The following is a 23,029-nucleotide window of genomic DNA, read 5'->3' as shown; positions in this document are numbered from 1 at the left end:
AAAACGACAGCAACTTGTCTGTTCCCCTTTCCCCAATTCCCCAGCACTGTTCCCATCCCCCCAATTCCCCAATAAAAATCTTTAAAAAAAAAATTAAGGCATAAACCCAGGCCTCCCTAATTCCACAACCCCCATGAATTCCCAATGGATATAATAAGACCTTCCCAGAAGATCTTGCTCCAAATGCTCCCTGAGCAAACATGACCCTCTTCTGTGTTCCATGAGCAGCCCAGGACAGATAATTCAATTTCTATGAATTGTCAACTTCCTTCCCAGAAGGTTCTCTCTTTTCTTTCTTGCTAATTTGCTTTATTTTGACTTTCCTTAACACATGAGGTCCTAGGAGCCACCAAGCTTCTTTGCGAGTCTGGGAAGGAGCCCGAGGGAGCCCTCCAATTGTGTTTGTGGCAGCACTGTCCATAGCACTTTTCTGTTTTGTTTTCAGTTTTTAGCTGAGCCATCCTGCTACCTGTTGGCAGCTCAGCGGCTGCTCAGCTCGGGCTGGATTCGAACCGCTGTTGCTCAGAGCTCAAACTCTTGAGCGAGCTCTTAACCAACTAAGCCACTCAGCCAGCCCCATAGCACTTTTCAAGCAGCTGCTTTTTCAGGTTTGGACATGGCAATTGGGTGGAATTCGAGGAAGTCCACCAGCAGACGTCTGTCTCCCTTGCTTGTCAGGGACCAAGGGTAAGAGTCTGGATTAGAGAAACCAAAGCCACTAGCACAATCACCTTCTCCTAGTTGATGGTACAGGTGGGCCTTTCTGTGTATAATAGAGGGGCAAGTGATTTCTGCCTAGGCTAGGACAGGTCGGGAAACCAGGACATGACTCCAAGGTAACTGGGATATTGTGGTACAACTCTGGTGCCTACCACATGAGATACCCTACAGTAATGGGCAGAAGCCACATGCTCCTTATTTTGTCCCATGGCTGAACAGATGTAGCAGGCAGTTAGCTACCTGGTCAGCATGTCATCTCTGCTCATAGGCCTGGGTGAAGGATGCCATTCCTGCAGCTTGGCCTGATAGTCCTACCATTGGATATATCTTTTTGATGGAGCTGTCAGTAGGAGGCCCACACCTGTCTGTTGGGGAGGCCAGCACATTCACATGAATGGAGGCTAATTTCAGAAGTGCTTGCAGCCCCTGTCAAGTCTTAGGGTGTGGAAGGTGTGATGGAGAGTTCACCAACACAGTATCATACCGAGATGCAGGGCATGGCTTGGATAAAGAACTGAAGTTTCCTCTACTTTTAATTTCAGCTCTGGCTTGTTTCCACTTCTGGGTGCCCCTTCTACCTCCTTGCTTTTGTTTTTTTTCCTTTCAAGGACAAACCCTGAAACTATGGCTCGGTCACAAGCATGCTGCTGTGGAACAAACCACAAGAATGCACTTTAGTGACTGGGGGGCTCCATCTTGAACCCAGTTTATTAGCATTCAGCAAAGAAATATATGTTGTTACAAACAGGCAGTGCATCAAGATATCCAGATGTGAGAACAAGGATTGGAGAGGTCACAATCCAGGAAATTCCATGATGTCTCAGGGACAGGGAAGAGGAAGCTAGGGTACATCCAGGGGCCATGCTCCCCTTTCTGCACTGGGAGAGAAAGAACTCTTACACCTAGGGTGGGGATGTACTGCAGTTCCTAATTTCTTCCTTCTATCCCCCAGCCATTTTATTTAACATGACCTAAATATACATTCCTGGTTTCTTCCCCCCACCCCCACCCCCGTATACAGCAGGGAAAATAAGCACCAATAGTAACAAGAATAATAATTAAAGCCCCACCTCTCAGTAAGTCCAACCCTTATACATATACATGCCATGTGGATTTTCTTCTTTGGAGTGACTATAGGATGAAAAATGGGGATCAGGCCAATAAGCCATCACCCTGTCACTGTTCCCCAAAGTACCATCCATGTGTGAGCTGGAGCAGGGCAGGGAGGGGGAACAGTGGTAGAGGGAGAGATTTCTCCCAAAGCAGCAAGAGGGGTCAAGGAGTTCCCAATGTCTCTTCTGGGTGAATTTCCCAATCAACTGAGTTCCTACAGAGTCCCATGCAAGGTTTTCCTCAATGAGATGGCTAATTCTTGATGGTTCAAGCATCATTGCCATCTGTCTCCCCCAACTTCTTGGGGAGACAGGGCATGGTTGAAACCCTCTACCCTTCCCACTGGGTGGAGAATATCCCTGTCCCCAAAACACTCCTCTGGAGAAACTCAACTTGACAAATAGCACAATATGGGAACTCTGGTTTCAAAACGAAAGCACAAAACATAAAGAGTTAAAAAAGAGAGAAAGAGACAGAGACAGAAACATGAGTACTTCCAGGAAGTCTACAAACAGGGGAAAGGATCCAAAATAAAAAATAAAGCCATAAAACGACACGCTGTCTACCAGGTTCCACATGCCTGAGTCACCTGGCATTTGATTTAGTACCTGGGCATCTTCTGCTGTCCCTATCATGGAGGGAGGGGAAGGACAGTGCGATACATCAGGGGTGGGGAGAGGGGAAAGAGTGAGGGCCCTGGCCAGTTGAGATGCCAGCCCTCTGCACAAGCAGCAGCAATTTTTGTGTCATCTTTGTTTTGTTTAAAACTGTAAACAGCACCGCTTAAAAATAAAATATATCAGAAAAGAACAATTGATAAACATCGTTTTCCATGAATATAAAATGCAAACAATACAAAAATAGATAATTGACTTTTGATATATATATATATTAAAAACAACTTGGATGCAACATACACATGGGTAAACTTGAAGTCTCCCTGCTAAACCCCCCATGCCTCCCTCTAGTAATAGGGCCCGGGGGCTGAGGGCAGGTAGGGTGGTGGCACTGGCAAGGGTGGGAAAGTTGCTGGCAGCAGGATAAGGGGAATGCACCCTGGGTATCAGAAGCTACTTCCCTCCTTGGTACAGTACAGAGGAGGGAGGGAGACTGGTGTTGACTGAAGCCTTTGGCCCAGGAGGCTCGTGAACTGGTACCCAAGCTAAGTCCAGCTGGGCAGGGAAGGCCTTAATGGCCCCAAGGCAGGGCTTCCTTGAAGGCGCTAAAGCACCGAGTAACTGGCGGCCCTGGGAGAGGCCTCCTAGGTGTCCTTTTCTAGCCACAATCACTGGTCCCCCAAGGACCAGTGTCATCTGGGAATTCTCAGGATCACAGCTGTCTGGCACTAGATAAACCTACAGGGTAGATAGATGAGGGCAGCCACCTCCTTTCAAGTCATATCTTCCCTTGAGGTATCATCCAAAAGCATTATCCCAAGACCTGGCAATACAGACACGGTGTTCATCTAGTCACAGCCTAGGAGGTGTGGACTTGACATTGACACCTTTAGTAGTCCGGGCATATTTGGTTCCAGCCAAGCAAGCACTGGCCTATGTTTGGGGAGAGGCCTAGAGCTTGGCTGGCTCTCCCAGTGTCACCCTGCACTGCCATCACATGTCCCCAGGCAGGTCTTCCTTTCTCTTCTAGGCTGAAGCTGGGACTTAGCCACAAACTACTTAGATCTGGAGACTCTAGAGGAGTCTGCTTCTGCAGCCATGCATCCTGACTGCCCCACTTCTGGTGGTGAGGATGCTGTTCCTGGGCTGGCCAAGAAAGCGAAAGGACTTGCAGGCAGTAATGTTGTCCAAACCATAAGCTGCTGCTCAGTCCTAGGCCTACTCTGTGGTATGCAAACTTCCAAAGCCCAGCAAAGTATGTCAGACCTATGACTGCTCCCTTCAGAGGCAGCACCTCATGCTGCCTCTTGCCACTGAGGACAGCTCTCTCAGCCCTTGGCCAAAGGCTGACCACCTACTTTTTCTCTTCCCAGAGAGGCTGGTGGCCCAGTGGGCGCTGGAGGCTGGTGATGGCTTTACTACCTGTGGTGGCTGCCACAGTCCACATCCAGACAGGAGCTTGAGCTGCCTTAAAGGACAAGCAGAGACAGAGGAGGCAAGTGGTAGGTTTTCCCCTGTTGTAAAGGCATTTGGTGAGTGTTTACTTCCTGCCAAACAGCCAGGCCCATTTTAGCCCCACTTTCCCAGGGCAGCTTTGGTGAGAGGACAGAAGGTTGGAATGTGGGCACTTTTCTCCTGGAATAATGTGCTTGGTGTGAGGAGGGCCTTTCACCCTATTTCATTTTCCAGCTCCATGACTGACGCATTTCTTCACGATGCAGACAAAGTCAGCCTGGAAAGCTGGTCTGGGTCCCTTGAGCAGTGGTGGCGGTGCTATGCAAACTTGTGTGGTGCTTCCAGGGGTGCTGCTTCTACCAGCTAAGCCTGATTTTGGGGGCACGGGTACTGGGCCAACCCCAATTTGAGAAATGGTGACAAAGACCAGTGCAAACATATCCCCTGGCCAAGGGGTAGTTTGCCCATATAGTCACCTTTGTGAGTCGGGGGTGGGATGGGGGGAGGGGGGACAACAGCAGCTATTCCCAAGCCAAGCTGCCATATCTTAGGAATGGTGAGAGCCCTGTTGACCCCTTCCCTTAACGGGCAAGGAGATGGGTGGGGGTGGGGGCAAGAACAGGGACAGTGTGGGCAAGGATCATAATTTGGGTGAACATATTCAGGCAAAAGTTGTTCCATATACTATTCCCAATAAAGAACTTTAAAAGGAACCCTCTAGTGTTGGCGATGAATGAGGTTGAGATCGGAAAGATTAGCCTGTTGCAATGTCTTCCTGACAGCAACTTTTCCCCACCAGCATTTCCAAGCTAGTTTCACATGAAAACTGTGGATGCAGGAGAAGGGAGGGTGCCAATTCATTCCATAAAGGGCTGTAACTGCCACGCAAATCAGTCCTGAAGCTTGGCAGAGTGAGGGCAGGTCACAGTCTTTCCTCTCAAGAAGCCCAGTCCTTTGATGGTGCTAAGGACTTAGCTAATTGGAAGATGAAAGCTCTTTAGAGTCCAGAAGAGCAGCCTAGAAGCCTTTGGTGTCCCGTCTCTTGGGAGTGTTAGTCTGAAGCCTCTTTACAGCATCCACATGAAGGGGTGAGCAAGGCATATGAAACTTTTTGTTTTTCAGGGGAAAGCAGTTTTCCCTTCTAAGAAGCTGGATTGCCTTGAGCTCTGCAATGTCTGAAATCCTGTCCTGCTGGCTGGGGCAAATGGATCTCCTTTTTCTATCCTTTCCCTGCAACCTACAAAAACCCCAACCCCTATAGCCAAGCCTAATTTAGGCCACTTCTCTTCTTGTATCTCAATTAAAAGAATGTATTCTTTGTGATGAGACTATGAAAATTTCCTTTGGAGGAAAAAAGAACTAAAATTCAAAAGCATCTGCAACTCAGGAAGTCACAAGCTTAAGAGAGGAAGAAGGAAAATATCCTATCATTCCAGAGTTCAAGACTTACAGCAGTGTCTATGATCGAACCTTATTTTGTCTTCTGTTTGCACCTGGATGAATCTGATCACTCCATTAAGGGGATTAGCATTTTTGTCTTCAACCCAAGTTACGGCCTGCCAGATTAGAAGGCCCTCATCTGGTTATGATGCCAAAGTCCACAGCAATAGTCAGTGAGACACATACTACTTGATCCTCTCTAAGGACAGCTAGCTGGGGCAAATAGATTATAGTCATCTGATGTAATGGTGGCAGCTATGCCAAGACAGAAGGGAGTAGGGCTGGGGAGGATCTGTACCGTAATTTCACATTGCTAACAGCAAGCAAGCCCCCTATCCCCACATGGGAGGCAGTGCAGACCTGGCTGTTGATCAGTGGTTCATCATTCACTGGGTGGGGGAGGTGGCAGGGAGTTCTAAGGGTTCAGCCTGTGTCAAGGATGCATGCTATACTCGTATATATAATCACTAACTCGGCAACTGGAATAGGCACAAAATTACAGCATCCCAAACCCTGCATGGGTCACAAGAAGAAACCCCCAAAGCAACAACCGGAGCACAGCAGCAGCAGCAGCAGCAGCCTCCCGGGGCAGATGTACTTGAGCTGAATGTGGCCACAGATGGCAGAAGAGGGAAGTGGGAAAAATAAAGGCGAAAACTCACAGGAGCTTTCCTCGGCCAAAAGGATTTTCAAGTTAAACAGCAACCCCCACCCCCAACCCCTCTGCCCAACCCCTGGTCCCCATTCACATGCTCAGGCCCCATGCCCCCACTCCAGAATTGATGATGACTACTCAGCTAGGTTTCCATTCACGGCAGTGGAGGAGTAACTGGTGGGGAGAGAGGCACCTTGCTCAGCCCTCTCCTTTGACAGGTCAAGGCTGGAAGCCCCATAGTGAATGGGCTGAGGCCGGACCCTGGGCAGCTGAGGGATGCCATGGGTGATGCCCACAGGCTTGGCCTGGGGCAGAGGGCTGGGGCTGAAGCCTCCAGAACTGGAGGAGCAACTGGGCTCATCAACAGGCAGCAGCACATCTCGAGGCCTGGCCCTCACACTCTGGGAGGCGTGTGGCTGGAGATTATAACAAGGACCCATAGGCAGGGGTAGGTGTGAAGGCCGAGCTGGTTGGGGCCCAGATTCCCTGGGTGCCCTTGGCTCTGGCCCTGGTACTGACAGCAACACTGACATAGCCACAGGAGGTATACAACAGGCTGCCTGCCCATATGGAGACTGGCTGGAAGGCCCATCCACCTGGCCAGTATTTATCCAGGCAGGGCCTGGCCCCACTGGGAGAGGACAGGGAGCCCAGGCAGGCCAGTCGTAGGCCCCTGGAGGTTCAGTATAGAGGGACAAGGGACTGTCTTGGCCCCATTCTTCCTCCTCTTCTTCTTCATCTGAATCTTCTTGCTGAGCCTGAAGCTCATCAGACTCCATGTAGCCCTGGGCCAGGTGGGAATTGGAGAGCTCTAGCTCTAGGGTCTCTGCAGTGTCAAGGGAGCGGCTCCTCCTGTTCAGGGCCATGGCCGCAGGTGGAGGTCGAGGGTGCATGCCAGGCAGTCCTAAGTATCGAGGGAGACTGCTCACACCCCAGGGCAGACCTTGGTAGAATCGGCTGCGGTAGTTGTTGAAGGCGTGTTTCTGGTAGTAGCCCAGCTCAAATGCTTCCAAGGAGGCTGCAAGGTCCTCATCATTGTGGAATTCAGGATTTTCTTCACATTTGCCTTCTCCATCCCTTTCCACATCAGCGATGTCAAAGGTCACCATGGGTGGCAGCTGTGGGAGGTTTTGAGTAAACGAGGAGTCAGAGTCAGAGCTGCATGACATGCTGGAGAAGAGGTTACCATTGCTGGTAAACTCCACAAGGGCTTGCGAGAAACTCACAGTGGCATTCCCTTCCTTCTCAACCTCCTCTTCCTCTGGCTCCTCAGGGGGTGAATAAGTAGGGTAGGCCCTCCTGGGAGAGCCTCCAAAATTTGCTTCTTGCATGTCTGGTTCAAACATAGCATCACTCTGGAAGAGCTGCATCAGGCAGGTACTTTGATCCTTCTTGGAACAGGTTCCCTCAAAACGCTTCTCCAGAGGACGGAAGTCCCTCCAGTCTGGCTCGCTGCTTGAAGTGGCAGGGAAAGCTGATGTGGTTCCCCGGTGGGAAGTCTGAGAGGCCCCTGATGCCCCTACCACCAGGCCCATCACTGATGGGCCTAAAGGCCTCATCTGATACTCCATGATGGGCTTCTCCTGCCGTGCCTGGACCTCTCGGACTTGGGCCTCTCGAGCACAAGCCTCTCGGGCACAGGCCTCTCTGGTGCAGGACTCTTGCGCTCGGGCCTCTCTGACATGAGCTTCTTGGGTGTGGCCCTCTCGGGCATGGGCTTCCCTGGTGTGAGCCTCTCGGGCACGTGCCTCCCGGGCCTCTCGGGCCTCAAGCTGCTCTCGCCGAAGCTCCCAATACAACAATTGCTTCTGGATGGTCACTAGCCGTTCTTCTTCTGTCTCCATTGCCCCAGGTGGCCTAGAGGAAGAAAAGGGCTCAAAGTTCAAGAAGGGGTCAAATATCTCAGAGCTGCGACCATGGAGGTCATAAAGGCAGTCATCCCCAGGTGGGGAATTCTCAAGGCTGTCATCTGGCTCATAGAATTCATAGAGGGCATCTCCACTATAGCTGTCTCGGGGCAGGCAATCCCTGCGGACAAGCCCCAGGGCCTCACCTGAATCATCCTCAAATCCAGGCGTGGTGGAGTCATAATAACCCTCGTCACTATTGGGGGCAGACTCTTGCTGGTCACTCTGAGGAGTCAAAAGGTCCCCAGGAGCTAGGCCAGGATAAGACTGAACTGGGTCAAAGAGCATGTAGCTGTGGTGGCCTGGGGATGTGGTGGGATGGTATCCCAGATTCAGGTTAGGTCTTGGGTACATCTGAGCACTTGCCCATAGATATTCTAGGTCATCGTCTTCTTCTGCCTTGACTCCCTTTCCTTCCTCCTCTAATTCCACCTCCTCTTCCTCCTCTTCTTCCTCGTCATCCTCATCTGGCAAGGCCATTTCCTCCCCACCTCCTTGGTAGGTAACCAAGCAGGAACTTCGCTTGGTCCCATCGCGATTGGCCCTCTGGCCTCCAGAGGCCATGCTGTCTGTCATACTGTCCATGTCCTGCTCTGCTATGATGTCACCACAACCTGTCAGTGAGTCAAAACTTTTCAGAGAGGTGACATCTCCAAACAAAAGGCTCAGTTGGTCCCCAACAGGGCCACTGGGTAGATTTATCTCTCCTACCACCACCTTCTCCCCTGTTTCTGGGCTGTGGGGCTCCTCTAGGCCACTGGCTTCAGGGGCAGGCTTGGGCTGCAGGAGTGCTGAGGCACACACCTCCGTGGGTTTTTCTGGATCTTTACAAGCTGTCTTGTCCATGGCTGCTGGAGAAGGCTCTGGTGCTGAAGAAACTTTTGACCCAGGGGCATCTTGGGGGTTGGCATTTTCCTTTCTTAGGGCTTGGAGGGTTTCCTCAGCATGGGACAGAAGGGCTGAGCTCACATGCTCATGAGACCTTGCTCTGGGCTCCTCAGGCCCCTTGGCCTCTGGTTCACTTTGCTCAGCCCCAGAGATTTTACTCTTCCGGTGACGGCGGATACTGCTGAAAAAACCTTTCAGGCCTTTCTTTGGCTTAGGCACAGAGGGAGCCTTCTCTGCCCCAACTTTCTCTGTGGCTCCAGCCACAGATGTCTTGCGTCTGGAGCCTGTCTCCAAAGCCCCATGGGCACTCTGGGAACTGGGAAGTTGGCAGGGTGACTCAGACAAAGGTAGGGAGAGGCCGGTTCCTTCACTGACAATGTCTTCATGGCTACGGGCTGCCTCACTCAGGCCATCATGGGTCTTGCTCTTGCTAAGACCCTTCTTGGTGCTGCCTTTCCCAAAACCTTTGCTCCGTCCCCCTCCAAAGAAACTAGGCAGTGTACAGATGCCCTTCTTGCCACCAAAGAGTTTCATGGCAGTTTTCTTCAGCCTACCTGGGCCAGATGAGGGTGGCTCTGATGCTGGTCCTTCTGTTGTCTCAGCTGCCTTGTGCTTGCCTCCTTTCTCTGCTCCTTGGTCCTGGGTGTCCACAGAGGCTGCTGCTCCCTTGGCCTGAACAGCTTCATCCTTTCGGGTCTCCATGGTGATGGGGACAACTCAGGTATGTTCAGCTGAAAACGCAGCCTTCTGGCTTCCTGGTTGGCACTGTTACAACATCATCAGTCAGGAAGCATCACAGTTGGGTCTGGAGAAGATGAGAGAGATAAAGACAGAGAGACAGTACTGGTGAGCAAGCATCCAGGCAGGGTTTGTTTTCACAGGTGTCTGTGGTTTCAGGCTTGAGTGGAACCAGAAAGAAAGAGAAAATGTAGGGAAAACCTTAATGCACTCCATATGTTTGGCTTGCTGGGCCAGCCTCCTCTGGGCCCCAAGGCAGCGAAACTCTACACTGAGCAACAGGCAGCCACCACCCCTACCCCCTTGCTGGGTCCACTCCCTTCAGGCTACCATAATCTCAGGGGAGCCCTGGGCAGGGGGAACTGCAGATGTGAGAAAGGCCCAGTGGTACTATTGGCTGTGGGAGGGATTATCAAGTAGAGGAGGGGAGGGAGAGACAGGAAAGACAGGATGGAGGCTGGCTCTGACGACATAGAATTTTGAAAAGCATCTGGCAAAACAGCCCATTTAGTCCTCACTGAGCTCTACGGGATCCAGGCCTCGATTTCACATTAGCCTGGGCTCTCACTGACATTTTGCCTGGGGCTGGGAAGAGAAATAGACCTGAAGTTTCACCTCCTCCCCACAGGCTCTCTAAACTGCCTGCAGGACCATGCTCCCGGACCTGCCTGCAGACCCACATTCCAGAGCTGCAATCCAGACCTCCACTATCCTCAGTCCAGGAGGCCTAGCAATACCTAGGGGGCAAGTCTAGGTCAGACTCTCTATTGATTGTCCTGCTGGGAAGAGATTTTAATGTGGCCCTCAACAACTGGAACCCCCAAGTTCCACTTTAGAACCACGAGGCAGACTGTTTCTTCTCTACTCCCCTCATTATTTTTGCTCCCATCTAGCAAGGGAAATCCTTGAAGGCATAACTCCACACGATTTATGTTCCTGGCCTGGGAGTTGGGCTCTCAACATCTATTTAAATAAATACCTGGTCAAGGCACACCCTTCTGGTCCTAGGCTCACAATGCTCCAAACACCCAAATGCCACAGAGATAGAATAAAAAGAAGGGCTAGTTACCATCCACCCCTACCTACAACACATGCCCCCCTCCCAGGTCCAATGTATTCATTCCAGTAACTACAGCTGGTCGACAGCTGGATCGGTGACCAGCCTGCTGAAGCCCAATGACTCCTCCCTGGAAAGTCCGTTACCACTGTGTCCCTTCTTTGTAGAGTAGCCATCAGCAGACAGGGAGCTAGGATATGGAAGGGAGGCAGAACAGCTACAGGGAGCCAGAGAGAGAGGTAAGCACCACTGTTGTCCCCGGAGCAGCTGACCAGTACATTAGCCCTGTGATTGGTTGCCAAGGTAATAAAACTTATACATTCACCTCCAGTCAAAGACTATTGACCATCACTGGGGCCGGTGAGAGACTGCCAGCTATACTCCAGCCTCTGACCTCATTAGAGGAACCCTCTTGGAGCCCCTGATCCTGTCTTGCGAACATTAATTTTGTGCCTTGAGCCTTGCTTGGCTTGATATTTGAATCATCATTGTGATCCAGGCTTCCATCAGGAGCACTCTGCAGAAATGAATATTAAACTTGGAGCAAGATATTGGCTGGCTATTCAGAAAATAAAAGAGACAAAAACTTATCTAATCCCCTCTCTGAAGAGATCTGTATTGCCATTTGCTCAGAGTAGGTCCCCCCCTTGTCCCCGCCCCATGTGACATAGTTTTATATGACATTGTTCCAGCTCAGCCCTGTAACTGATAGCCACACAATAGACAGGGCCATCCCCCTCCCCACAAATATACAATCATACAACCACTCAGAGTCCTCTGCCTCCGGGTCTGATGGGAAGGGGCGCCCTATCATGTATTTGAATCCCCCACTTTCCAAAGCACAGATGTTTTTAACCCGAGCCCTGAAATTACTGAGTGCTGTCATTATGGCACTGAGCATGGGGGAGGTGGCAGTAGTGGAGTTGTTTGTGAAACTGTATTCCCCTCTGTGGAATTCATGAGACAAATCTCTACCAGCATTTGGTGATAGACATTGAGCTCAGTGCTGCCAGGCAGGCCAAGAAAGGGGAACCCCTAGCCCTTGCTTTTGAGGAGCTTGTAGGCTAACAGGGAGAGTCCCATATATAACAATCTGAAAGCACAACATGATGCAGGCCTTAAAGAAGAGCCCTATTATTGCTTAAGCTGGCTGGAGGGCTATCATTCTTCATACCTTGTTATCATATCCCTGGATAAATTTGAAAGACAGAAAGACACCCCCTGGGCTGAGAAAAGCTACCTTGAGGAGGAGGCATTCAATCTGAGTCTTGTCAGACAGGAGTGAGTAGAAATGGCAATGATTTAGGGGAAGGGATGGGCGAGACTACTAAGTATGGATTGAAATCAAGGAAGATCAAGGGCCAAGTGACAAATCTTATGGGCCTAGACATCCTGGTGAATTGAAGGCTGCATTGTCCTGCTGGGTTCAGGGCTGGGGGGCAGTCCCTTTGGGCCTTCTGCTGCCCTTACTCCTGTGCTTCATTGGGGTAGAGGCCAGCCCACTGCTCTCTATGTTGTCCCCTTCCCTGCCATTGACATGTGCAGTGTGTTGTGCAAGGAGCCATGGGCCACAGGAGTAGGGTCCAAGCCATGCCAGGGGACCCTGAACATGCCAAGGCACCCCTCTGAAAGGCACTTGTGAAATGGAGATCAAAAGAGCTCTTCTATCTCTATCTATCCCCCCATTTCCCCAGTCCACTGCAGTAGGGTGGGGATGAGATGAGAGAATGGACACCAAAAGCACTCTGTAAACTACAAAGTGCAGTGCAAATGAGAAAGTCGCATTATTACTGTTATCATTACTACCTTACAGGTCAGATCCCAGTTAGGAAGTAGCAGATCACGTGGAAAAGACTGCTCATTTGGGAGAGCCATTTATTGTGGGGAGCCTGGGAGACCAGCTGCCTTGGCCCGCACAGAAGAAGAGCCAGGTTTCAGGGGACTTTAAAGACCTGTGTGTGAATGTACACAGAATCCTCTCTTAAGAGCAGTTTGAAGAGTCCGCTGTGGGTGTGGTGGGAGTGGGTGAAATCGGCAGGATTGTGTCCCGAGACAGATTCTTTCCCTCAACTTCAGGCCTTCCTCCTAACTAGGCCCAGGGTCATCTTTGCTGGCAAGAACCAGCCTTGAAACTGTGCTATCTCCCACCTCCCTGCCTAGTTCCTCTCAGGGTCAGGTACCCCACCCCACCCCACCCCCATAGCCACTCACACAGTGTCTCTGTCTACTTTCCCCCAAGACAGTAGGACAGTAGGTGGCAATGATGACTCATAGCTGACAGCCCCTTAATGCAGCTCCATCTAGTCACCTCTGGTCCAGGCCCCTTCTCCACATTCCTCACTACTGCACTAGGTCCCATTGCTATCTTTCCCCCATGGGCTGTGCTGCCTTTACTTGGGGACACAGAGTTTACCAGCCAAGAGAGTGAGGTGGGGCAGAAGGGAAAGGGGACAGGAAGGGATAGACTTTGTGGCTCCCCCAGGCTGGGACTGGCTCCTACCGTGGTTCCTGCCAAATGCAGGGCCCTGCAACCCTTAGGTTTCTCAACCTATGTGGCTGTCTAATTTTCAGGTGGACTGGTGGGTAAGGGAACCCTCTAAGGCGACTCTGTGGTCTCTGGCAAGGGCTGCTTGCTACAGCTGCTGCTATGATGGCAGGGTGCGGGCTGGGGCCATCCCTGCTCGCAGGGCCAACCTCAGTTCATTCTGGGACCAGTGGAAGGCTGACTACTAGGGCAGACCTTCTTCCTTCCCACCTCCCCTCAAAACACAGGCAGGCGACCAGCCACAAATCTGCCTCAGGGACCCTTCTTGGTGCAGGGAAGCAGCTACAGCCTGAGCCTTGCCTGTTCTGGCCCACCTTACTGCCCCAGATCAGCCAACTTAGAGAACGCTGAGTTCAGGAAAGAAATGTGTGGATTTACGCAGTAGTTCCAGAGGCATGGTCTCAACCAGTCAGCTTCTCAGAACTCCTCCAAGCAGTTTTCCTGGAGGCAAGCCCACTCTGGGCCCATCCTGCCATTGTGTATGGGGGGGCATCTAAGGGAAGAACAGTGAGGATAGGGAACCCCCCCACACACACACACACCCAGGGAGTCAGCCAGTTCTGCACTGTAATCAGCTCTGCCCACCTGGGGGAAATCAGCAAGTTCTTTCAGTTTCCTCAACTGGAAAATGAGGCTATTGAGGTGCCTACCTCTTAAAGCTATTGTAAGGAACAAAACCAATGTACGTAAAGTACCAACTACAATGTGTTTGTTACATAGCAGAGATTCAAAAACATAGCAACCAATTTTTAAAATATTTTATTCAAACTATAGTTGGACAATTTCTAGCAACAAAGCTACCTCAGTTAGGGTTGAATAGGGTGCTCCCCAGAGCTCTATGGATAAGTCACCAAACTCCTTGGACCTCAGTTTCCCCCAATGGTAAATGAAGGTATCTCTGTAGTTATCTCACAGGAGGCTTTCGTTGCTCTTTTAGCCAAACTTTGATATCCAGGGACCCAAAATGTTGCCTCCAGTCAACTGCTGGCTAACAGCTCTGGATTACCTGGGAACTTCAACTAGCCAGATGCTCTAGCCCAGGCCAGAAAGTTTAACAATTCAAACTCAGCTAAAAGTATCAATGTCAAAGGAAACACAAATCAACAGACATTCTTCCCTCAACTCAGAGTACTTACCAGTTTATAAAGTGCTCCCCACTCCCTCACTCACCATTTGCCCTTCCCAGAAATCCATTAGCCAGGCCTGGTGCTGGGTGGTAACACCTTGTCACAGGGAAGGAAACTGCCTAGGCCTAGGAAAAGATTTGCCTAAAATCACACAGTGGGATAATGACAGAGCCACACCAGCCTACAGGCTTCTTGAGTCCCAATTGCGTGCCGCTCTGCTGCACTGTGCTGGCCCCCAATCAAAGGAGGAAGCCTGAGAGCAAGGACTGTGCCGGTTCCCCTCACACCAGAGCCATCACCTTTCCCTCCCTGTGCCAGCCCAGCTGAGCCTTCTCTGTAGCATTTCCAGTCCTCACCGGCTGCCACTGTATTGGACCCACAATTCGAGCACATTCCAGAAGTCCTGCTGACTTCAGAATCCAAGGACTGCTGACCCAGCCTGTGGCTGCTGTCATCAGCAACACCCCCCGCCAACTTTCCTAAACCACGGAACATGTTCCTCTTCTATCCTTTTCCTTCGGAGATAAGTTTGAGGGGCCAAAAAAAGGTTCAAACAGAAACCTGCCAACAGGGACAAACATGCAAAATATGAGCTACTGTTGAAAGAAAATGACCTATGAAATGATCTGGAACTTGAGTCACTCGTTTCTGAAGTCCACAGCCAAGGTCCATTCTCAAAACCATTTTGCTCAGGGCCTGAGGGAAGGGAGGCCTGGCTTGGTACCCTTTAGTGGAGTTGTAGAGGCTGCTGGCAGAGCCCCAACCCAAACTACCCCTGCAATCACCACTCTCCTAATTTTCAGCCTTTCTGTTGAGGGGCACCTCCTCTCAAGAGGGCACCCCAGCAACTCTAGATGCAGCACAGACCCCCACTGGGTTCTTTCGCCCCTGCTCTTACTCCCCAACCACTAGCCTCGCAACTGAACTGTTAACATACTCAGCCTTGGGTAATTCATTCTGGCAAGCCTCAGTCTGTCCTTCATCCCTTTGAAATGGGCCATCCTTATCCTATAGTCACTGTATCTAGCACAGAACAGAAGCTCAAACAACATTGGTTTACCTGAATTCTAATTCAGCTGGAGTTTGCCAGCCTAGAACAAAAGCGCCAACTTTACCCCTTACATGTTGTGGGGTTTGAGAAAGTGGCCTAACCTGTCTGAGACTCAAATGCCTTCTCTACGAAATGAAGAAAATGTTACCTACCATGCATGATCACAGTAAGGATTAGAGATGATAAATGTAAAGGGAGACCTGCTCACTACCAAGCAGATGTTCAATAAAGTACCCTTGTGACAGGGCCTCTTGCAGCCACCTTCTCCACGCCAGCTCCTCAGCTGCCATCCCATGTCCTCTAAAGATGACACAAGCCTCTTAGCTGAGCTCCCTCTGGTCCCTCCCTGTTGCAAAACTGAAATCCCTCCCCCCCCACCTCCCGCCTTCCATCTCATCCATCTTGCACACCCTTGCCAGATTCATTTTCTTACAACCCTGATTTCAGTGCATCACTCCTCCACTTACCAAATTATTCCGCATTGCCTATAGGATCAGGGCCAAACCCCTTTGCCTGACCTTCAAGACTTGCTCTCTCTGTATGCGCCCTCCAGGTTTCCTAGCCTCACTCCTCTGTCCCTTAGCCTCCAGCCCCCAATACATAGGGGCTTCTCCAGTCTGGGAGATGTAGTCCCCCAGACACCACCTCCCCCAAGATATGGGCTTTCCTGGCGAGTCTTCTTGGTGCCCCCGCTTTCTCCCCAGGCTGCTGAGGTTCACTGCCCAGCTTGCCGGGAACAACAGGGACTCTTAGGGCCACCTACTTGCCACTCCCCTCTCATGCTCCCAAACCTCCTTAGAGAGGACTGTATCTGAGGTGGATGCCATGTCTGCATAGTAAGGCTTCCACTGTCTCAGTACTAACTCAGCAGGGTGAGATCGGAGACAGGTGCCACCCCCCCCCCAACTCCCAACCCCAGTTCAGATGAAGAACAAGAGAGGAGTCAACCCCAGGGAAACAGGTGTAATGAGGCAGCAGACGGAAACCTGCAGAGGAGAAGCTAGGCCAAGTGAGCAATGGAGAACTCTGAGTTTCCCATGTACCCTCTCCCATATACAAACCATAACCTATGTGAGAGGCCAGCTAAGGAAACAGAGGCCTGGAAGGGGATCAGGATCAGTGTGCTTAGAGGAAGAAGCCTTGAATTGGGGTCCAGGAGCTTCATACTCTTGTGTAAACTTGGGCAAATCCCACTCCCCAACCTCCACAAGGCTGAAGGGAAGTTGACATTGTACAACTCCCCTCTAGAGATAGCCTACCCCCACCAGTTCTACTTCCGGATCCAAAAGTGGCCTCTTACCCGCCCAATTTATGGCATGCTGCTAATCCTCTTCTAACACCCCGCTGTAAAACCCTTTCTAAAACTCCAATTTATTGTGGCATATTGCACATACACACACACACAAAAAATCAAAACCTCCCAATTCCCTATTCTTAGATGGCCCGTTCTCCCATGATCAGATCCCCACTCCACAGCCTGGCATTTGGGAAACCCCACCACTGGGCACCAGTCTCCTCTTTACCTTAGAGTCATACAATCTCAACCAGAAAAGACTCAGTCACCTCACGCTTCCTACCTGCTGGCCACGCCCCTCCCATTTCTAATGTTGTGCATACCACTACCCTTTGCCTAGCCAAACCCTTCTACTTTCTGGAAGCTTCCCAGGATGATCCCCTTGTATATATAGATCTCCCATCTCTCTCCACAAATTGTGTCTAGGCTCAACCAAAGGTATGTGTAGTCTGGGGTCTGGGCAGTCCAGATCCTGAGCTTGCTGTTGAAGGGAAACATCATGATTTATTTTTTTCTTGTAGTTGCAACTCATCCCTTCTCCATTCTCATTAGGCACACTCAGTAAATACCTGAGCCTTGAGTATCATTTCTCTAATCACTTTCACATGGATCAGAACAAGTACCAGTTAAAGAGGTAAAGGTCTTCTTAAAAGTTCTCCAAAGACAGCAAGTCCTTCTGGAGCATTCGTTAACTGCTACGCATTGCTAGGCTTTGAGGGGGTTGTGGCTGAGTTCCAGGTTTCATTTACCCCTCTGAGGGGTTCCAAGAAAACCCAGACATCCATGATATCAGGGAGACAAAGTAGAGGCAGGGAAACTTAATTATAGTTTGCCTCCTATTATAATTTAAGCCCAAAAATGCCCAACGGACTCAGGCAGCCGGGAGGAGTTCTGAGAAAGAAGAGGTCATCATGGGTTGCAAGAGACAGGCAGGAAAGGCACTGAGAAGGTGCGCCCAGAGCTGGGGCCATAGAGGAAAGAGAATTTGGACAGCGTAGGGTGAGTGGGTTTGGATGTAGGGAGGGAAGTTATACAGGACAGATATGTTAGCCGGTTGTTAATTTGAGGTAGGGCAGAGGGCAGGCCTAGCCCTGGGCCGGAGATGGCAGGCTGCAAGTAGGGGGTTTATGTTGGTACTGGTCGTGGTGGAAGGAGGTGAGTGTAGTATGTTATCTGCAGTACTTGCTGATGTCACAAAGGTCCCAGCTAGCCTTTCTTCCAAGTGAGGGATTTACTGGGTCTCATTGTCTCCTCTCAAAGGGTTCCCCACCCTCAGAGGTTGGTCAAAGGTCCAAAAGGGCCTGCCAAGCTCCTAGGTCGCTCCCTCTCTCCCGTTCCTCAGAAAGGCCTAGAGTCCACTGCCAGAGGCACACCGCTTTGCAGTGACTGGGCGGTGGGCGGGGCCGAATGAGGGGCGCCGCACTGGGGGAGGGGGCTCTGCTGGAATCCCCAGGGGTGGGGCGGGTATTCCAACAGCGCAGTGCCCTCCACCCTGCCCATACCCACGCGGATGCAGCAGGCAGGCAGAGCCGCAGAGGGAGGTGTTTGTGTGCGGGACAAGGCTCGCCTTGACCCCGCGGCCCACGCCAAGAAAAGCCTGGCCAAAAGGAGGCCGGCTCTGCGGGGCCAGTCCAGCTGCTGCCTGGGCGCCTGGTCTGTGGCGCGACTGGTGGGCACAGCCCCTCTTGGCCGGGGAGCCTAGGCAAAGTCGGGCGGTCACCAGTGTCAGAGGTGTCTGCAGCAGACAATGACAGCGGCTCGGCGGGCTGGGTATTTTAAGTAACAGCGAAGTTGGAGGGTTTGGCTGCTTCTTTAGCTCTCAAACACACTCGGACGGTGCTTTCCCTACTACAATAATTGTTCCCTCGGCCTCTGGCACAGAAACCCGCTCACAGCACCGTGCTTATCGCTATTTTTAAACGGCAGGCTGGATAGAAAAACGCGGCCAGTGCCCTCTGAGGGGTGAGGAGGAGAGGCGAGGGGGATAGACAAAGCGGCCTTGCAGCTCTAACCCAAGGTCTAGCTTGAGCGGCAGCTCTAATCCAAGGTCCAGGGAAAGCCCCCTTGCCAGTCCGCCTGTCCGCGGGGGCGGGCGCCAGATGTGCCTGGAGGCCCAGGAGCAGGGGGCGCGGCTGGTTGGGGCCACATGGCCGAGCTTCTGAAGGGAAGTGGGGGGCCCACAGGCCCAACTGAGCTCCCTCAGGGAGGAGGCGAACAGTGTAGATACCCCAATCCACGCCAAAGTCAGTATCCGTCGGACCTAGGCCAGCGCGCAGGCTTCCTCTGCAGAGGGGAGAAGCAGGAGATGCGCAGGGGAGGGGAGGGGCGGCCGCCGGGACGCTGGGGTGAGCGATACCCGCGTAACACAGCTGTTCCAGCTAATGTGCTACAACAAAGCTGCAGAGATCCCGGCCTACAAATGCACCGCTGGGGGTGCTGGCTGGCTGCTCCCCTCCTGGGACCGCGCGGCAGCACGTGTGGGCCCCATCCCCGCCTCCCCAAGAACCCGGAGGCATGGCCCGGACTAGCCAGCCCGCCTACCCGCCCTCTTCCCCCACACCCCAGACTCGGTGGCCCGCGCCCAAGGGACTCTGCTCTGGCCCTCACTGGACAGTCCTCAAAGCGGGTTCCAAAGGAGAGCGGAGAGCGGCCCGGACGCCGACGGGCCCAGTCCTAGAGCCCCTTTCCAAGCGGCCAGAGCGGAGCACGCGGGACTGCACCGGACGGCGGGCAGGCGGAGCCTCCTGGCTGCCCCCAACGCTTACCCGGCCCGGTCCGGTCTCCAGCCTGCTTATTGTCTGTTCCGCAGCCCTGGCGGATGCTGGAGCCTCGGCTGCCGCGGCTGAGAGCGCCGTCACCTCTGCTCCTGCCGCCGCCGCCGCCGCCGCGGCTCCAGTCACCTACTGCACTGGCTCCCCTTCCCCAGGCTCTGGGCAGCTCCCCCATGCCCCCTCCCCACGAACTCCACAGCCACAGGGTGGGGTGTCCGCGCCCCGATTGGCAGTCCTGTGGCCCAATCGCCACGGAGGGAAGGCGTGCCCCGCCCCGCCCACTGCTTTCCTCTGTGCGTTCCCTTTAAATGCAAATAAGCCTGAGCGTGGTGTTGGCAGGGGGCGGATAGGGTGCAGAACCCCTCGCAGGGACTCCCCACTCCAGCCCCCAAGCCGGCGGGTCGCTGCATGGCGACACCGTGAGCTCGCGGGGCCGGTCCCGCCCAGATAGGGCTCGCCAGAGCCCTGGAGCTCGGTTTCGGTTTTGCATGCGCTCTCATTTCCGTGGTTGCCGTGTAATCGCGCTGCAGCGCCCTGGCCTCCACCAAGCAGTTTATTCCTGAGTGAGAGACAGGCGGGGAGAGGCGGGGCGGAGAGGTTGGGGAGCTTGGGAGACTGCAGAGCCCCTTGGAACCGAGCCGGGCCCAACCTTAGGGGTAGAGAAGGCCTCGCAGCGCGCGCTGCCAGGCCGCTCAGAGGAGGGACTCACCTGCCAGGAAAGCCGATTGCAGCGCCCGCTCCTCAGTTTTGTCCGCCTCTTCGGCACACCAGGGCCCTTAGGGACCATCTCGGCCAACTTCCACCCATTACCAAAGGGCCTGCTGCTGCCCAGAGAAAGGGAGGCGCATCCCCAAGGTCATCCAGCCTGCCAACGACATGGGCAGATTTGGAATTCAAAACCTCGGGCTCCCTGTCCAGGGTTGCTTTCACTTTTCTTCTTTTGAGAGACCTGTTTCTGTAGTTTGACCCTCACCTAAATTTCCCACCTTTCACGGAACTTGAGGGGATGCCCAAGGTCTGAAGAGACAACCCTCCCTGCCCCCCGCCCCCCCACACACACCTTTTAATGGTGAGCCAGGCTTTGTGCAGTTCCCTGTCCCTGAAAAGTCTAGCTATTGAGAGAAAAAGGTTGTCTGAGCTCAGACTGGAGGTCAAGGCTGAGGGCGAACTGAGAAGGCCTGTAACAGCCCTGCTAGCTGCTGTGTCTGGGTTGTGGCAGGGGAGCCAGCCTGAACTTGGGTCTCTTAACTAGCCCAAGGGCATTAAGTGGTATTAGTGGCTGCCAAGGTCAGGTGAGCTGAGGCAACAAAGAATCCAGTTCTACCACTAGCTCAAGAATATCCAGAAGGTCCAGCCCTAAATCTCTGTGAATGCATGAAAACGGGGTGGGGGGGGATTAGAGAACAATGCCTGCCATTTTTGCACTGCAGAAGGAGTGTTCTCTGCTGCTCTATTGGGTACTGTCTGCCTTGAAAAGATCCAGCTACTAAACTGCTAAGAGAAGGGCTGCTGTCTCTGCATGTGTGGAGCACAGACACTGACATGGCTGCTAGGGCTGGGATCTGGCTTCAGCTCTTCGTCAGACTTGAAGTATGACCTTGGCCAATCCCTTTTCCTCTCTGGGCCAGTCTATCACCCCATCTCCACAAGAAGGGGGTAAGACTGGTCAAGCTCCTTGATTTCTTCCAGCTCTGACGGCTCAACTCAATTCTTTCTATAATATTTTGAGATGTTCTATGACCTTCCATGACATTCTATATATCTCCAACAAAAACCAGCAATTTGAACATGAGACCTCCTATCCTAGTCCCAGGTCTAAATAAATGGCAGGGAGAGGGAGCTGCCATTGGCTGCCTCATTATGCAACTTTGTTGGACAAGTACCTTCTCCTCTCTAGCTTCAGTTTCCATACCTGCATGGCTGGACTATTCTATTTCCCTGGAGCTGGGCTTTCCTGTTTTGCAAAGTCCTGATTCTCCACTGTTGGACCTGATTTGAAGATGTCTTTTTTCTAGTACCTCCTTCATAGGCTTCCCCACTGCCTCACGCCTCTGGTCATTTCACCCAGAACCTTGACTCTCTGAAGTAGGTCAAAGATTACAATTTGGAGAACACAGTTTCCAAATCTGGAGTGCAGGGAAACACAGGTCCAGGGCAGTCTCAGCCGTGGGAACAGGGAAAGAGGAAGTGTGCAAAGCGGTCAAATGGTAGGCTTGAAATAACCCTGAGGTGAGGGGGCACTGTTGTGCTGCTTCTGGCACAGGAGCTAGTCTTCCATGTCATCTGTCCAGCGGCCAAACATCCTGCCATACCAGTCAGCTTTGGGACTGAAAGATATTGGACATTGTTTGGGGCCCCAAAGAATCAGGGCTTCAGGAAAATGAAAGTAATCTTTCACATGCTAAAGAGGTCTCCCAGCTGGGTGGCTTTCTTCTTGGTCCTGATATTTCTAAGTCTCAGGAAGAGATTGTGTCTATGCACATTAAAGCGGAAGGGCAAGGGAGGGGTGGCACAGCTTATTGCATGTATGGCCCACTCCTCCCCAGAAACAATGTAAGGAAAGACCAATTTGGGCACAAACTTGTACCTCAAAATGCCTTCTCGAAGAGGGAACCCTCCAGGCCCCTATTCCACATGCTGAGTGACACATGATCAACTTGTTCAGTCACTATAGGGGCTGGTGGTGGGAGCAAGAATATTTTCTTAAATTTCTTCACCTAAAAAGATAACCTCTCTGCTGCCCCATGTCTTGTGGCTGCTGTGAGAAGCCCATGAGAACAGATGCGCAGGCTGTGTGAGGGCAACTCTACAAACATGTAGACAGACGGATCCACATGAGTACAATGCTCATTTCTTTCTTCACCAGAGGTTCCATGGGCCTGGCCTGGCATTGGGAGGAGTGGGGTACAGTGGTAATGTCCCTGGAGAAGGGGGCTCTGATGATAGAGTTGTGAGAGGAGCTGAAAACTAGACTAGAGGTCTGGTAAAGGTGATCTAGAGCATTGTGGATGAGGAGATTCCTTCACCCCAGGGTTGGGAGGGGCATCAGAGAAAAGTTCCATGGAGGATGGCCTTGATGATTATGTCAAGTCAGAGAAGTAGGGGAAGGATTTCTGCTCAATCTGAAGCCCAATCAGTGTGAGAGGGTGTGACAGTTTGGGCAAGAGCTAGGATTCTGGACCCCTGAGGCTGAGTATTTGTATAGGTGGAGAGGAAGAACTAGAAATTAGGCTAGAAAGATAGGTCTGGGACCAAAGTATAAAAAGACCATAACTGTTCAACTAAAGTGAAGCTTAGCTAGCTAAGTTTGTCCTTCCCAAGCAAGCAAGGGGTATAGTGTAGTGGCTCTGCTACCAGACTGCCTAGGCTGGAATGCTGGCCTCACCACTTAGGAGTGGTGTAACCTGAGCAGGATTGGTATAACTCTGAGTCACAGTTTTCTCTTCTAAAAAATGGGAATAATAATATTATCCATGTTACAGAGTTGTGGTGAGAATTAAATGAAATTCTATGTGAGTGTTTACTTAGCACATAGCCTAATATATACAAAGTTCTCAATAAATGTTAGCTGCTGCTGCTGTTATTATTGTTGTTGGTCTTCTTATGATCCAAAGTACAGATGTTCAAAGTTATAGAATTCATGATATGAGT

The 23,029-nt window shown here is 51.9% G+C and overlaps 1 protein-coding gene across 2 annotated transcripts; it reads right to left on the bottom strand.

Moving 5' to 3' along the window:
* Positions 1–582: 582 nt before the first annotated feature.
* On the bottom strand, positions 583–20,485 carry AMER1 (APC membrane recruitment protein 1). 2 transcript variants are annotated; one of them, XM_019656128.1, is made up of 3 exons: positions 20,439–20,485; positions 20,088–20,243; positions 583–9,600 (listed from the first exon to the last, which is right to left on the bottom strand). In XM_019656128.1, exon 3 carries the CDS (start codon positions 9,495–9,497, stop codon positions 6,135–6,137), a length of 3,363 nt encoding a protein of 1,120 aa, XP_019511673.1. In that variant the 5' UTR covers positions 9,498–9,600; positions 20,088–20,243; positions 20,439–20,485; the 3' UTR covers positions 583–6,134. The 2 variants fall into 2 exon arrangements, with proteins under 2 accessions (XP_019511673.1, XP_019511672.1); XM_019656127.1 differs by lacking the exons at positions 20,088–20,243; positions 20,439–20,485 and adding an exon at positions 19,373–19,543.
* Between the last annotated feature and the right edge of the window lie 2,544 nt (positions 20,486–23,029).

This window comes from Hipposideros armiger, unplaced genomic scaffold (genome assembly GCF_001890085.2).
Source record: "Hipposideros armiger isolate ML-2016 unplaced genomic scaffold, ASM189008v1 scaffold_254, whole genome shotgun sequence".
Classification (NCBI taxonomy): Eukaryota; Metazoa; Chordata; class Mammalia; order Chiroptera; family Hipposideridae; genus Hipposideros; species Hipposideros armiger.
Note: the sequence above shows the minus strand (reverse complement) of the source record. Positions and strands in the feature narration are given on the sequence as shown.